Source organism: Brachyistius frenatus, unplaced genomic scaffold, assembly GCF_029030835.1.
Source record: "Brachyistius frenatus isolate BFR_SWC_R1_liver_20210118 unplaced genomic scaffold, ASM2903083v1 Contig_110, whole genome shotgun sequence".
Taxonomy (NCBI): domain Eukaryota; kingdom Metazoa; phylum Chordata; class Actinopteri; family Embiotocidae; genus Brachyistius; species Brachyistius frenatus.
Window position 1 is genome coordinate 182,632 of NW_027210709.1, and position 17,418 is coordinate 200,049.

Genomic DNA, 17,418 nt, shown 5'->3' on the forward strand with positions numbered 1-17,418 from the left:
ATTTCCAAAAAAAATGGATTAGCCACGTAGGGTGACGTCACATAGCATGATACTAACGTTAGCTTGACACAGTCGGATACGGACTCATCAGTTGTAATTTTATCAGGTTAAATTTCAAAATCACTGCAAGGTCTAAAAAATCAGATGTTTCTACACCTGCTGCTGCTGACTTTGAGGGATTTTTGTCATCCCTTGGATTATTTCTTTGATTTGGAAACAGTAGCCTTGTGTTGTCGTCAGCCTTTCCGAGGCTATTGTTAAATCAGTGAATGAAACTTTTTGAACATAAATGCAGGTATTTTCAAAGAGAAGTGGTAGTTTGGTACATAGTCTGAAAAGTTTGGGGAACCTCTGCAAAGCAAGAAAAACATTTGAGTCCACAGAATTTATCGAGAGAGCATTTTATTGCTAATGACTTGGACTTGTGAGAGGAAGAATGTGTTATTTCAGCTACTTATTATGTTCACTTTTCATTTATTTTGTTTGTGTGTATTCAAGCTGTTGTGAAGGAATTCTCTTAAGCAAGCCTAGTTAAAAAAAAAAAAGAAAAAAAAAAGAAGAAGAAATTAGGCTTAACCTGATTCTATGCACTCAGTTATCTCCCTTTAAATGTCAAACACCTGAATACGCTGACCAGGGCATGAAAGTACTTATATATATTATGTCCTTAAATCCCGGAGATTAGAATTTCTATTTCAGGCAAAAAGCCTTTAGAAAGCCAAACATCGCATGCTGAATATAGAAAACTGGAAAGGTTACTGAGCCTTATCTGCAATTATGCAAAAACACAGAGATTGGCCAAAGCCATGTTCATTGGTACAAAGAGAATCGACAATGCCTTGATGTTGCTTACAGCAGTGTCCTCTCACACAGATGAGCAGCATGCAGCACATCCTAGAGGAAGATATAGGCAAGAACAGCTGACTATACACAACTCACACCTTGTCATGTTTTGAATTATGAATATAAGCAATTAAACTTTAAATCCCCCCCCATAGTAAAAAAGATAGAGATGGATAATTAACAACTACTTTTTTAAATGTGGTTTTAATTCAGAAGCTTCTCATTTGCACCAGCAGTGAAGAAAGAGATTCAGATAACAACAAACTGGTTTAATTACAGTTGTACATCCAAGGCTTTGACTTTTAGTTATATTATATTTAAATTCCTACTTTTACTCCAAAACACGACAAAAAAAATACCAATAAATCTGTAAAGCTTCACTCTCTTTGACCCTCTTCTTCTATCAGCTACACTGACATGGAGCTGCTCAGATGTTGACAACTCCACTTGTGCACTCATTGTGTCAACTCTTTCGTTTTCAGAGGGGTTTTTTTTAGAAGAAGAAGAAAAAAGACTAGAGACAAGAAAGAAGATTTCAATACACGGGTCACACGGAAAAACCTGCTGTCTTATTTTCTTCATCAACACGGGGGAATATAAATAGTTCAGTTTAAAAATAATGGCTTTCATCTTCAATTACACCTCTGAATATTCAATATGAGAGCAATGGTGCCCCCTTGTGCAAAGTCTAATTAAGAGTCTGATAGTATGCATCTTAGGTTGATTCTAATAACTTGTGAAAACAGAGAGATTGTTTAAAGCTTGGAAACGTACAGTGTTTTCACCTGTGGAGTGAGATAACCTCTATGGCAGGCATTTTGAACATTTCTATTCCACACTCACACACTCTCCTCTGCAGTAAACTTGATCAAATTGATTCTCTCAGAAGTGAAGGGCATTCCCTCTGTCCGTCTTAGGCCTCTCCCGCTCCTCAGACGGACTGCGGCTCTAACCTCCGCTGTCCGAGCTCTGCGCGCACTGAACCGCCCTGGGCTCCGTCAGGCGGTCGTAGGACAGCGCCGTCATAACCTGAGAAGATGTACAGCGTAATGTGGCTTCAGAGAATACAGAGCACCAAGTAATAAGTAGAGGCTATCAAAGACGTGCTGAGTTATGGATTTCACTGGCAAGAACACCCCGTGGCTGCTGTTTTCACTGTAGGTGGGTGAAATAAAAAAAAAAGAAGATTGAGCTGCAGATTTGGATAGTTTGAAATAGAGATTATTATCTATGTCTATCCCAGCTCCTTAGCAACATGGAAATTAAAGTGATAGTTCAGGATTTGGGGAAATGCAAGAGGTAGCTGAGATGATTGACACTCATGTCTGTGCAGTAAATATGCCAGCCGCAACTCTTAGCTTAGCATCAAGAAGTAACAAACTCTCCCACCTGCACCTCTGAAGCCCGCTAATATTTTACATCTAGTTTGTATAATCTATTGAATTAAAACAAAGTGTAAAAACAATCATGTGTGGGTTTTTATGCAAAGTTAATGTTTTCACACTTTGATTAAACAGTGGGATATAATGTGTTCTATCCCAATGAGCTTTAGAGGTGACAGTAGGAGTATGTACAACAGTTCCCATCAGACACCGTCAGCAAGGTGTTTGAGAGTCATTCTTGTGTTCCCAACTCTATACAACATAATGAGAACCTGGAAAAAGATGTCGCCCAGCTCTGTATATATCACACAGGCTACTGCGGGTAAGGGGTGAGGGTTGACCCGGGGCACATAGGACCCTGGGAGCTAGGATCCAGGGAAGATAGGATCCCAAGAACAAAGGACCCTGGGAATATACACCCCTTGGAACATAGGACCTTGAAAACCTAGGACCTGGGAGTGTAGGACCTCGGGACGATAGGACCCTGGGAACATTGGCACACTCATGCTGTTTGCACCTGTTTCGAGCCTTTGTGCTAAGCTAACTTACAGCTGGTTGTAGCTCCTCATTCATCATACAGAGATGAAATTTGGTGTCAATCTTTAATCTCATCTCAATGCTTAAATTTAAGTTTTCAGAGGCTTTACACTGGTTGTGGATATTTGAATTGTTGTACAGGAGTTTCCTTAAAAAGGCAAGCCTGCTAGCTGTCACCCACTACCCTGAACCGATCAAGCAGGACAGCTGTCAGTCAGTGGCTTCATATTTTTCATGCACACAAACAGACATTGATTAAAACATGTAACTATTGTTTTTGCATTTTTAGGTTTTGTACACAGGTGTAAAAACAATCAAAACTGGGCTAGCTGTTTCCCCTTGTCTTTCTGCTAAGCTACTTTAAATTCTTGGCTGAAATTAAACTTCACAAAATATCAGGCCTTTCTTTTAATTCACCATATAGCCAATCTGTTCATTTGGTGCCATGTTTTACTTACTGTTATCATCACGAGGAGAGCCAGCATCATGCCCAGCATTACGTACAAATTATCGGTCAGTCCTCCGGCCCACAAAGGCCCCAAGATGGTGGCCAGGCCCCCAACTGAGCGTCTCACGCCTTGGCTGAATCCTTTTGGTGAGGCATCGCAAAAAAAAAAAAAATTACAGGTTATTTCCTTCAGCATGTGTAAGTTTTTATGGTTTTTTTTTTCCTGTGCATCACATACGCTGAGCGGCAAGCTGTTGTGGTAATATGGAGAGCCGTGCAAACAGTGCCATGGGAAAATGAGCCAACCTTGTGTTTTCTCAGCAGTGACTTTGGAGAAGAGAGACACCTGAGAGACGGCCACGAAGGGAAGACCCAGCAGCTGCAGAAACACTCCGATGATGAAGGCCGACAGCTCCCATCCATAACCACCTGGCAGGGGTAGAAAAATAATATCACGGTCTCGCTACTTCCAAATTATATGAAATATATCATTAAACAATTACATTTACTGCGATCTAACATCAACTCTCCCATACATTTGATACATCGCTGAGCTATTAAATGTGAATATTTTGCTGATTTCTCTTTCTCATATGTAGCGGTAATGATTCAAAGAGTGTGACAAATCATACTTCAGTTAGCCAGCCCCTCTTCTATCGGTTTTTAAGTTCCCTCCACAAATGGGCTGGCACCACCAGAGATAGCTCTATCAGAAAAGGACACCACTGCCAAGCTGGCAGACGCTCGCCTTTTGTTCTCTGCTGCTTTGCATCATGCACATGTTTGTGTGAATTTGTGCCCACTCAAATTGTTGGATGTCCCCTGGAAGTCTATAATCTTGTGATCAAAATGCAATTTCACCCATCAAAACATGCTTCTTAGTGGTCCAAGTAAAAAAAAAAATGTTTTTTTTTTTTTTTTTAAATCATCTTCCTCCAGGTATCTGTCTTGTAAGGTTTCATGTCTGTGTTGTTGTTGTTTTTTTTATAACTGTGACTGTAAGAAATAGCAAACAATGCAGGCTATGCTTTAACAAATAGCATTTTTGTCTAATTAGATTACTATAATCCTTTTATATACACTCAGGCACTACCCAGCTCCAGCACCTGTCACTTGTAATCAGAGCGATAAACGTGACGAGCTGCAACAGACGCAGGCCAACATGAACATACAGGAGCCGCTTTGCCTGTATGATCTCCTGCTGGTCTCCCAGAGCCTGAATGATATCATTTACAGAGCACATGCATTTCAGCCAGTGTGTAACCCAATATGGCTCTGCTGTGCTCTACGCACCAACAGCGGTCGCACAAAAAAAAAAAAAAAAAAGGATTTTGGCTCATAAAATGAGGTGTTTTTAGAGTCGGTGGATGTGCGTCTGGGAGTGTTTGTGTGTTTTCACGGGCAGGTTAGCACCTCGGGGGTTGCACAGGAAGATGAGGCACCAGATACAGGCGGTGCAGCAGATGACCAGGCCCACAGCCAGCACGGCACGGTCAGCCACCTTCCCACTCAGCCAGCGCACAAAGAAGAAGCCCAGGATGACCTCCACCCCGCACAGGCAGTACATCAGGCTGTTGCCCAGCTCGCCGAAGCTGAAGTAGCGTTGCGTCAGAGGAGTCACCATGGTCTGGGGATTTTTTTTTAGAAAGATGTTTGCAAGGTCAGTCAGTCAAGTCAGAGGTGGAGGAGGAGAATCTTATTTGATGTGTTCTGTTTTGATATCAAAATGATGGTATACGCCAGGTAAGCACTGTAGAGTCCCCACAGTTTAATGGGAGCAGAGAAGCCCTCTTCATTTTTCGGAACGCAGCCACTCATTACGTACACTTGTTACATCGGTTCTACTTTGAACGATAGTTGATTATTTTCTTTCCAGTCGAGGCTCAGATTGATTCAGAGTGGATGAAACCCAGAGTAAAATAGTGTGACATTGTGTGAAATGTCTGATGGATCTCAACAGTTGCTGCTCTCACCTCCAGCGCTGTCTGATTGAAGAGAGTGATGAACTGAGCCGTGAGGAGAACAACCACCTCCTCTCTCAGGAACTCTGCTCAGTGAAAGGAAGACAGAGAAAAAGATAGAGATATACTGCAAACCAGACAAACCAAAGAGAAAATCACCCAACAAGTAGCATTAAATTGAAAAGTTTGAATTGGCAAGTGGGGTTGAGATAAAGAAGTTTTAGAGGGAAAAGAAAAGTTGGACGATCTGAGAGAAGTCATAAGATTGAAGGAGGCAGGCGTGGCGAGTGCTGGCTTGTTGGTCATGTTGAGCCTCTGGTCCAATAAACTATGTCTTTTGCAAGAGATAAGTGTGAGTTCTTCTCTTTTTCTTGTGTCCAAAACATGATAAGTCAAGAAAAAAAAAATACATTTCAATAAATTCAAATCTTTTATACCAGCTTTTCCTGGAACAAAAACTCCCTCATGGACTTGGAAAGGAGGAAAAAAAAGAGTTGGGCTTGCTGCTAAATTTGGAAGTACACGCCAGATGGCTGGAGGAACGGCTTGATATTAGTGTGTGATCTACTATGATTCAGTTCTCTCTGTTCACTGTTGGCACATGATTTCATTTTTATATACAACTGCATGTGTCTACATACAGTACTGAAAACCCGACCATAGATAAATATCGGTTGATAACGGTTTAAAGGATGAATGGATTTGCTCTTTACAAAGTTGGGAGACAGATATTTCTTAATATAAAATATATATTTTAGTCCCTAGTGTGAGTCTACATTATGGCTGTACAATAAGTTTAGTAGCGTTTCCCTCCACAGACGCTCCTGCTCGACCCATATACAAACATTTTTCTGGGCTTCGGTAAAGTTGTTTACCGCAGAACAGTTTTATGTGTCTTGTTAACAGTTTCACTGAATCTTTTAATGATGTTCTAGGGGGAAAAGGTTACGTGGGCTACTGATGATTTTTTTTGTTGTTGTTGCCAATACCACAAGTGGCCACTGGGAATTAGCTGCTGAGTAGACGTAAGTTATCCAGCTCTGTGAATCATAGATGAATTAAGGAAAACTGGATGGCACCCAGTGATTTAAATGAAAACATCTCGTCTGACTCATGAGCCAAAACATTTTCTCGCTTTTGGGTTTCTTCCGCGTCGTGCGCCCCATCTCCTATGAGCATTCGTGTATTTATTGCCTACTATGCCAAAGTTACCGCTTGGACTTTTAACTTGATGAATGATGAATGAATGATTTCAATTAAATAAAATAATTTTTTCTAGGCTGTGGGGTTTCACAACTATGACGAATAAAACCCGATCGTGGTTGCAGTTGGAGTTGTCCTACCAATGGTATTATTGGTTAGGCCATTAATTAACAGATATTAACAGTTTAAAATGGCTTATAAATTAATTAACAGTTCAGTACAACTGTGTTATAGTTAGCTATTATCTTATTATATCTTCCACCAGCTCTTCAAAAGTTCACTAATTCACACATCATATTGTTTCATCTGTCTAAATACAGAAAAAGAGAAATGTATAAATTTTACGATAAATCATCCGTTGTGAAATTGTTAGAATAAGCATCTAACTCAAAATAGAACCAGGAATTGGTTTTAGATTTAGCTTTTTTTTCTACAAATTAAACAAATGAGATATCATATTTAGTGTACAGACGTGGTGGCGGGATCAATTCTCCTCTCTAACTCTTGGTGACAAAATGAGCATATTTCACATCATCTTCACTGTACCTTTAAACCCTTATTAGGTGGAGATAAACTGCCTGTGTTTGTGGATGTATGCATGTTCACTGACAGTAGAGATGAGGAAAAAAAGACAGATTAGAGGGAGAAAGAAAGACAGTGGTGTAATTGTCCTTGTTTCAAAAGTTAAAGCATTTTACTTGTGTTGTTTTTCTTTTCTTTCTTTTGTTTTGTTTGTTCCATATGACCTCTATCAGAAATAAAAAAGACTTGATGAAAGAAAGTGAGAGATCGGCTTGATTTTCAAAGGTTCTTCACTGGTAGACAAAAAGTCAAGAAAGATCAATAATTCAGGAGAGCGAAAACCAGACACACCAACAGCTAACAGACACTCCTACTGTACTGACTAGAGCAGGCATCTTTCACTTTTCCTGAGTTTCTGGTTGTTGTAGATTCTCTTCAGAACAAAAGGGAATCGATAAGAAGAATGTTGGCCACATTTCCAATTCTGTCTCCATTTCATCCGCAAGTCAACCACAGCAAGCCAGTCAATAAAAAAAAAGGAAGTCTGCTATCCATCCCTCTGCCACATTTTCAAAGAGTGAAAGAATCAATACAAAGGTTTGACACATGCACAGGCACACACATAGATGCGCGCAGTCAAACAAAGTACAGAAAAAGATAATCAATAGAGGCACACAATCACTGCTCGTATCCCATGTAGACTTACTATGACACTAATCCAATAGGACACCTGACATCACATGCTGTATATATATATATATATACACACACACACACACACCGACATAAACCAGACACATACACGCACGTCCAATCAATACAAAGGGAATCTGATCTGACATGTTACACAAAATTCCTCAGAGAGACCAAGAGAATGGAAAGTCTGTCGAACTGTGTGTGTGTGTGTGTGTGTGTGTGTGTGTGTGTGTGTGTGTGTGTGTGTGTGTGTGTGTGTGTGTGTGTGTGTGTGTGTGTGTGTGTGTGTGTGTGTGTGTGTGTGTGTGTGTGTGTGTGTGTGTGTGTGTGTGTGTGTGTGAGGAAATCAATGGAGCAGATATGAAACATGTGCATTGGCAGTGACATGTCTTCCTACCTGAACCCCACGAAGGGGGCAGAGGGAAGCTGACAGACAGTCATTGGTCAGGACAAGCAGTCAAACCTGCCCGCTCACCTCTGCTGGCGCTGAAGTTGTTGAAGGGGTTCGAGGCTTCCTGGACGGGCTGCATCTCAGCTGAGTTGGAGGTCTCCGATTGGTCGGAGTTGACGGCACTGTAGGTGTGCACCGGCTCCTCTTCAGACCCCATCAGAGGCATCTCCTCCTCTTCTTCCTCCTCCTGTTTCATCTCCACCATCATGGCACCCCCCTCGGAGCTGATTGGTGGTACATCCCAGTACATAGCCAGGACAACAAACTGGAGCAGCACCCACAACAAGCACATGAAGATCTGACAGTGTGGAGGAAAAGCACACAAATATCGTCAAATATTTTGCTATTGAAATTCAAAAAATATATTTATTTTTTTTCACAACATCAAACTCCTAGGAAGTTATCAAGACTTAAATTATTTCCTTTATAGAGAGGCACCCTGGCACGGTGAAATCAGAAGAGACGCTCGGCGTCAAATTATGTGGAAAAATGGAAGCAGGCGTAAAAGAGCTTTGATACATCTCATTTAAGCTACATCCGTCCTACAGGTGTTTTATTCAGACACACTCATGAGATAGAAATAGATCGATACAGGTTGTTACGGGCTTGAATATCGCTGCAGGTGTTTTCTATTCTTCTTACTCAGAGGAGAACAAAAGAAGGAAAAAAAAACAAAAAACGTGAGTGTACAATGTAGAGCGACCATTTCTGAAGGTTGTTTCTGTATTCATGAATCTTTCAGAGCCCCTTAGATTACTGATTATCTGGATGCTGTTACCCCAGGAGACGTATACTTGTTCACAACAAAGGGCCCCAGTTTGAAATCACACAGCCGCAGGAACAGGTTGAACGCCGGCCCTGGAGAGACAGGAGGAAGCGCTTTAAAGATGAGATAAATGGAGGATGTGTGGAGACAGTAGCCTACACAGTTCCCGTAGTGATTTTATTGAATGTCTTCTCCTCCTCGCAGTTAAAACCAAACATCCAAGAAGACATCACAACATTCTGCCTGATATTTGTCAGAAAACAGAGGGAGTGCAGGGAGGTGAAATGACACCAATCTCTCTCGCTGGTAAGTGGAAGGGTTGAGAAACTGACCGACAAGAAGGCCGGCTTGTCGACAGGCCATGATGGCGGCAAAGATACCAGCACGCTCCTCTGGACGAGTGCTCCGGGTCAGGAAACCAAAGATGGAGGAGCCCGCTCCTGCACCGACACCTGAGAGGAAAACAGGATCTGTCTGTCGCACCTTCACAACACACAGTGCATCATACAGGACATGCTTGTGTTGTTTATCGGGTCATGACATGCATGCATGCACTGTGTGCGCGCGTCACCTGCTACAAGCCGACTGCATAACAACAACCACTTTGAATATCCGATGAAATACATGAAGTTACCTGAGGACACACAAAATTAAAAATCATGCTTGTGAACCAAAATGTATCTTCAACTGAGGCGAATGTTTAACTCGAAGTGTAAAAACACTCGTCTGACCCTGTAAACGAATTACTTTCCCATCAGCCTCAGCTGTGGTTTGTGTTAGCGCATGGATTTTGCGCTAATTGGCGAATGTCAGCATGCTGATACCACCGTAACACAAAGTGCACTCTACCCCAAGCATAGCCCACACTTTAGCATGTTAGCACTGTTGATGTGAGAGTACTAGAATGCCTCTGTCAGCTTTTAGCTATCATGCAGCACCATATAATGGTTGTTGACTCTCGTCCACTTGCGCTCTGGTCATTCGGTAGTTTTGTTTTAAAGGCTGGTCACCTTTGTATCCGACACAATAAACTCACACAACCCCCATAATGCATTGTTAACAGCTGTTTACAATCATATATATATATATATATATATAACAATATTCATAATAATTTAGGGTCAATTTATGTAAACTACCAGTAGGCTACGCTCAAAGAACCAAATTTAGATGGCTGCCAAATGACAAAAATGGCATGTTTATTTTTATTGGGTCCACCATTACGTGCCTTCTATTTGTACTATGTATTTAACTGGCATCTTTTTATATTATTTATATTTTAGAGTTTTTGTTTTACATCATAACTCCTGCACTTTAGATGCCAGCAGTCAGACCATTCACAGACACACTTCTCTTGGTTAATAGTATTATCTGTCATCTCTGTTATTTCTTACTTATATGAGATTGTTTCCGTCACATGCGGGCAAGCTCGCCATCTCACACACTTTTAGCCTACATATGGCATTCACTAAGTCGCAGTGAAAACGAATAAAAGACTTCCGACAGCCCAGATGTGAGCTACAGGGTTACACACACCAGCTGAAAACTTGTCTAAATGTGAGCCTGTCGTGTGGTTTCACTACTCACCAGCAATCTCAAAAAGATTGGAGAAGAGGATGATGGACTTTGTAGTTTTGCTCCGATCTGACCAGAGGCCAAACAGCGGGCCTGTGAGCAGCCCACTAAGACTGAAGGCAGACAGACCCAGACCCAAGAAGTAAGGTGGGGCCTCCAAAATCTGCAGATACCTCCATATTGTAGGCAGAATGACAGCTGAGACCAACACAGAGGAAGAAGGGAAGACGGTGAAGAGGAAAAGGAGGGAGATGTGTGTACTCGCAGCAAACGTCACAATTAAATAGTATTATTTTGATTCCAGTTTTGTCAATGAAGCTGTCTTAATGAACTTACCGTACTCTATGCCGCTCAGCATGAATATCAGCCCAATATTAAAAAACGTCAGATTCCTCTTTTGGTGATTATCCATTATGCTGCCTTGCTGCCTTTTATACACCGACCACGGTCTGCACATGTTGTTCGGAAATGTTGTTTGGAGCCATAATCAGATAACGGGAGACACACTGCGTCCACTTACAACTGCTGGCCCAGATAATCAGAGGAATTGGTCGCTCCATTCTACAAGGTCATTGCAGAACTTCTTAGACACAGGCAACAAGGATGGTGATTCTCCGGCGGAGGAAGCTCAGCAGAGGTGAGGCCTGGTGGGCAGAGGAGAATACATCAAATCAGCATCAGAAACAATACAGTCCAATTAAAAATGATTGCAGTTCGATTCCGTTTGGCATTTATGTTATAGATGAAATTGTGTTTGAGTCGAGCCCGCAGTGCAGCGCCATGCTGCGAGCCTCACGGTCAGGGCAATGTCTCCGGTTACCAGGTGAGTTAAAGTACCCGGAGCTTTATACATTTTTAATCTTGTTTCTCTTCAGTTTCATCAAAAGCATTTGATTCTCCAACAACAACATGAAGATATGCCTCAACCTTATCTTCCCTTTTGGCTTGTAGATACAAAACAACTGTGTGTTTTTTCCACACAAAAAAAGGAAGTGGGATTCAATTTTACCAGTTAACAAGTCCAATAAATCATACAGCTCCATTTAGGAAACATAAACAGGTAATAAAACATATCAGATAAACGAAGATTGCATTTCCCAGAATATGGAGCTTTAACACCAGAGCATGTGATAAAGAAATATATTCAAATTAACACTCCCCTGTATTCAATACTGAATAAATTAGGTCTGACATTGCTGTCTGTTTTGTTGAGCGGTTGCTCCATTTTCAAGCTGCTCTGGTGTTCCTAGCCCTGGGCTTGTTATATTAAACAGAACTGTCACCAAGTTAATACCTCCATATGTTTTTCAGCAAGCCATGAATAATACAAGCCTTTTCGACTGTTTAAATAACACGTAAAACCTCACTCAGCATCTTGCACTCATCTCACGGTGTCGGGACAATCTGAGAGGGCTTGAGCTCAACAGGCTGACGGGGTAATGAGAGGTCGCAGGACTCATGTGTTTGGGTCAGTAACTCTTCTGTACATCTGTGTGAATGTGCGTAAAGATGGTTGATTTGGCGTAGAATTGTCTCTTTATGCCTTTTTCTCATGCTTTGCTTTTTTTTTTTTTAATGGTTTCTCAGAGAATCCCCTCTGCAGTGTCACTGTCCTGTTTTATTCAGTGCAAAAAGTCAATAACGTAGAAGGGATTCATTCAGCCGAGCTTTTCCATGACAAACGACTGCAGCAGAGCGTCACGGGCCCACTGAGAGGCCATTAGCATCCTACCTGCCTTTTACCTGTGGTGGTTACTATAGAAACACATGAGGATGGAAGGTATTGTTGCACTCACCTTTGAGCCCTTGGTAAACAGCAGGAAGTTCCCCGGTGAATAAACTGCAATCTAGTCCACTTAGCCAGTCGCTGCAGTGCACCGGAGCCTGCTGGAGACGCGGGATGATCGGCCGCTGGCAGAAGGACGGCTGACTTTCAGATAGAGGAGAGCTTGTTAGGTGGCCGAGGTGCGAGTGGGCATGTTCTTGAACACAGCTTCTCCCCGGAGGTCGTTCACCATCCCCATTAACATCAACCTGCATGGCGCTCGCAGGCGGCAGACACGGTAAGAGCGGACGATCGACTGGGCCAAGCAGCGAGACTCTTGGAAACTCTGCAGGGAGTTCATTATGAGGGAAAAACCATGCTGAATTTAAACAGCTTCACATTATACACTCTGCAGGTGCCCATAGAGGCTGTATAAAGAGCGCATGCACAGATGTGAAAGATTTGTATTGACTAAAATCGATTATTAGTGCATTTCACTGATTCCTACACGTGTAGACTACCAGCCTGTGAAAACTGGTGAATGTCTTCTGTGGCCCTGAAGAACTAATATAACCTTGATAATATTATCAGGGTGAACTAATAGCAGTGGGTCCGGTTTTTGTTATTATGTATGTACACAAGAACATACATGGACGCAGAGCGTTATAGCGACAAGATACAAAAAAAAAATATCTATCTGTCAGTTTCACAACATATCCTGCTGATTGGCAAATGGTGGCAATGATGTGCAAAGAAATATAGCAAAGCATCAACAAGGCAGTGAATAGGACTTAGTAACACACTGACGTAAACAATGCACGAGTTCTACTAAAATTGAAATGAATTCAACATGTTAGTTAGACCTCAACGATGTGATCTAAACATCACGTTGTATAATAGAAAGCACCACAGAGTCTCTTTAAATTCATCAAACAGCCTAAATCATGAACTGGGGTGGTGGAGTTAGAATGAAAAACATGCATGATGTTATATTATGGGAAAAGTAGGATCCATGTTTTTACAGCTTGACTAACTAAAAGTCAGGATATCCTGACCACTGTTAAATTAATTGTGACCTTATGAAATGACATGTTAATGTTATTCCCATCAGCCTCAGCTGCACTCTTTGTAGCAACTCGTAGCATGCTAACACGCTACAGGGAACATGGTGAAGATTATATCTACAAAACATGCCTCTGTGAACATGTCAGCATGCTGACATGAGCATTTAGCAACAACAAAAAAACGCCCATGTGCTGGCAGTATTTTATTTGCACCTGAAAATAAATGTGTGAGCCAGAAAAGTAACTTAGTCACAAAAGTAAATATTACAACCTACTATAATCTTTAATTACAATTGCGAGATGAAACAAAAGAAAACTGTGAATATTATGTGAGGAGCTATTTACCTGCTGGTTGCAGAAACCCTGATGCTGGTCAGAATATCAAGTTGTGGAAAACAGACTTTCCTGTTGCTATTTCACAATAAAAGCCTCCCGCTGGGTCACATGAGAACCTGTTTGACCAGCAGCAGCAGGACCAACACAAAAGTCTGTCACTGAATAGGGGATAAAGTTACAACACTGGTCAGTACCCTGACTTTATGTATCCCTTTCAAATTAAAAGCCTTCATTTCAAATTAAAAGCCCTTCAGCGTTTCATACACAGTCCATTGGACCTGCTTCTATATTAAGAAAGAGCAGCCTTTGTGTCTAATAGACACAAAAACACAAAAACCGTCAATGCATCAAATTGAAGTCTGAATCGTAGCTGGATTTAATGGTTACATCCCCGCTATCCGTACGTGTGTGCGTGTGTGTTTATGTATGAGAGACCCAGGGAGCTCCACCACACAGCGGCGGTGCAGGAGCACGAGTGGAGTCGAGGAGCGGAGGGGCGTGGAGCGCACGGAGCTCGGACCCAGATGCCGGTGTCGAGTGTCGGGGAGGACCGAGCCATCCTGCTGGGCTTCACCATGATGGCCTTCTCTGTGCTCATGTTCTTTGTGGTCGGCATCACTACGGTCAAACCCTATGTGAACAGGTACATGTGAACGGGTACATGTGAACGGGTACACTGCAGCCTGTCTGGTGATCATGCAGGATTGTTGTTAATAGACTGCACTGTGAATTATGTTTTTTTTTAATTTATTTTTTTATTTGATCAAAAATAAAAATATCAGTTTGCGACAAAGATACCATGAGCACAGTCAGGGCTGCCACTACCAGTTACTTTCATTATTGATTTATCTGTTGATATTTTGTTATAATTCATGGATAAATTATTTGGTTAAAAATGTCAAGCCAATAGTTCAAAACCAAGAGCTTAAATTCATAACAATATGAAACAGAGCAAGCACTTTTTTCTTGGTAAATGGCTTAAATTGATAACTGATAAACTAACTAATAGTAAAGTCAAATTATGATTCATAATTTATATATTTAAAAGAAATGCAACAAGGAAAAAGACTGAGCAAATCCTATAATATACCAAATAACCTATATCATAGATGTTATGGAACACCTTTGCGACAAAGTCTAAAAACATTTAGCTATGTTATGAACAAAATGTGATTATGAGTATCTTTAAGCATTTTTATATTCATCATGCATAATTTTTCTTTTTTTTCCCAGGCAGCAATAGGCTTCCATAGTTATCATTATCAATGTGTGATTTATAGTATGTTCACTCTGGTAAACTGACAAAATATATTAATTATGATCTTGTAGATTTTGGATGGAATTAGTGTGTAGTTTAGTGTCCTGATAATCCAATTTGTATGTTCGAGGGCTGTTAATTGTTGCCAAAGGGAGTAACTTGGGGTTCAGTGTTTTGGGCACGTGGAGAGGAAGAGCCGGGGACCTTCTGATTGGTGGGCAACCCGCTCTACCAGCTGGGCCACAGCCGCCCGATGGCTCTCGGGTTGAAAGTTGCAAAATCCTTTGGAATTCACCGTCAGTGTCTGAGCCACACATCACGTCAGTCCATCCTGTGCCCGAGATGTTTGAATTAGTGCCTGTCTGCTGAGAGTTTGCCTCTCTGAACCTTCCCTGGCGGTTGTCCTCCAGTAACTGGGAGGAGGAGGCCGGCTGTGTGCTGCGGCAGACCGACATCCCGGAGGAGTGGGTGGACTGCAGAGGTGTGAGCACAATGCCGTGCCTCAGGGTGACGGTTAACCTCACTGCCTCCAATCAGGGGGCTTTTCTCCACTTTGACGAGGAGCCGGTTCTCTTCGCTACTGAGGTAAGGATTTATGGCAGGTTATTCCAGGTTAGAAGAAATTTCCTTACAGCTGTGCAAGCAGCAGGTTTGGATCTGCTTCAGGCCAGGTGGGGGCTTGTCGACTGTCAAAGAGGAGCATAAAGGCCCTGGAGCCTTTAGACTTCACCGTATGTCTCCGGACCACCACTGATATGTAGGACCACTCAGTCCAGAAGATCTTAATTTTACTTCTCTGAGTTTTATAGCAGGCGTGTAAGCAGGGACTTGAGAGAACACGTGAGTGAGAAGGCAAATAACCGAGCTGGAGTAGCTGGCAGGATGGAGAAGCAGCAGCACTCTTAATTCCTGTGCCCTTGTGAGTTAGCCAGCAGATATGATTTGGAGATGCTCTCATACTGCTCCATTCAGAGAGACTGTATGAAATATTTTTTTCAGCACCAGTGTAGCAAACAGAGGCTAGAAAATGTTCTCCTTTCAGATGAGAAAAAAACCTGAATCAAAGGCTCCCTTGCAGCTCATCTCAATGATTGCAGTTCCTGTAGCAAGCAGGTCACATGATAACGCATTATACACTTTATCTTTTATTTCCAGTGTTTCTACATACCTAAATGTGAAATGGACAGAAAAGCACTTCAAGATGAGGTCCAGAGAGTGAAGAGCAGCCTGGACGGTCAGCTGGGCAGCGCCTCATCGTGCCTCGCCGACCACGCGAGGCACCCCGACCACGTCATCCTGAGCATGAAGTACACTTTGAGCAAGGCCCTGTTCGCGCTGCTGTGGCCCTGCCTGATGCTGGGTGGTGGGGCTCTGCTGGTGGGACTCGTGAAGCTGACGCAGTGCTTGGCTCATCTGTCCTCTGAGGTTAGCAGTGAGGCCGCAAGGGGCAGGCTGGCTTCAAGACACACTCAGGGAAAACTGTACAGACTCCTGCGGAGGTCCAGCATGCAATCTCCTCCATGACGTGCCCAGTTTTTATTCTGCAATACGCCAAAAATACCACTCGTAATCACGTAACTGCTGCATCGTGTGAACAATAGTGCTGGTAGGTAAAAAAAAAAAAATGTTGGTTTTAAGTGTCAAAATCTGAATCAGTTTAGTGCCTTTCTTGCCGTAGACAAACAATATCAGAGCTTTGAAGATTTCCAAGCCCAGTTAGGATAGAGCAGCAGGGGGTTGTGGCACCTGAAACGCACATGGCCATAATATGTTGATGAAAAGATCCACAGTCTGTCCCGACACCCACACAACATGATTTCAAATGACTGATGTGTTAGACTCACCTCACCCGAGCTTGTGCCTTTATTGAGGAAGCATCCTTTGGATATCTGCTTCTTCAGCTGCTGAGTTCTCCACCAGCTCGTCTCCAGCTGGGTCGGTCTGCAGCCGCGTGCCGAGCAGGTAGCGCACTGTCGATCTTTAGAGCTGTTTTCTCTAAAAACAGCTACCTGCTGCGACCACACACAAAAAAAAAAAAAGACAAGATGAGAGTGATGAGGAAGTTACCTTCTGGTTACCTTCTGGTATGTCTTTTCAATACAGTCTGGCTAAGCTTTTGTCTTTAATTATACATAATACCAACTACCCTTCATTTTAACTATGAAAAATAATACAGTTAATGTAAGACTATACAATTTTGGATCATGTAAAGATAGTTACCGAGTTGCCAAATGCACAATAGAGGAGAATGTGACAAATGCGAAAGTCTTCAGCGATGACACTCCATCATCTTATTAAGAGGTGAGCGTTGAAAAGGAAATGTCTTAAACTGCACTGTAACTTTTATCCTATTTTTAGCTCGCTTAATGTTTTAATCACTGTTTTTAATGTTTTAATCACTGTTCTTAATTGTTTTTCAAATGTCCTTTTCTTTTGACTTATGTTTTGATGCTTTTAATGGTTTTGTGAAGCACTTTGAACTGCCTTGTTGTTATAATTTGCTATACACATAAACTTGCCTTGCAGTCGGCAGATGGAAAAGCAGGGAGAGAGTGTGATAATCTTCCTGATTGAACATGCGCTGAGCTCCATTCCCAAGATGTTGTCTTCT

General features: G+C 42.1%; 2 protein-coding genes across 2 annotated transcripts; one reads left to right on the forward strand and one right to left on the reverse strand.

Annotated features, from left to right (window-relative positions):
* Positions 1-582: 582 nt before the first annotated feature.
* Positions 583-10,929, reverse strand: mfsd8l2 (major facilitator superfamily domain containing 8-like 2). The gene is made up of 11 exons (XM_069712461.1): positions 10,721-10,929; positions 10,397-10,582; positions 9,381-9,443; positions 9,142-9,261; positions 8,822-8,901; positions 8,068-8,341; positions 5,184-5,257; positions 4,624-4,837; positions 3,517-3,639; positions 3,221-3,351; positions 583-1,872 (listed from the first exon to the last, which is right to left on the reverse strand). The coding sequence occupies exons 1-11, from the start codon at positions 10,839-10,841 to the stop codon at positions 1,792-1,794; spliced, it is 1,467 nt and encodes a 488-aa protein (XP_069568562.1). The 5' UTR covers positions 10,842-10,929; the 3' UTR covers positions 583-1,791.
* A 1,432-nt stretch (positions 10,930-12,361) lies between these two features.
* Positions 12,362-16,601, forward strand: kcnmb3 (potassium calcium-activated channel subfamily M regulatory beta subunit 3). Its single transcript, XM_069712595.1, has 4 exons — positions 12,362-12,447; positions 13,989-14,192; positions 15,218-15,392; positions 15,963-16,601. Exons 1-4 carry the CDS (start codon positions 12,362-12,364, stop codon positions 16,329-16,331), a joined length of 834 nt encoding a protein of 277 aa, XP_069568696.1. The 3' UTR covers positions 16,332-16,601.
* The last annotated feature ends 817 nt before the right edge of the window (positions 16,602-17,418 follow it).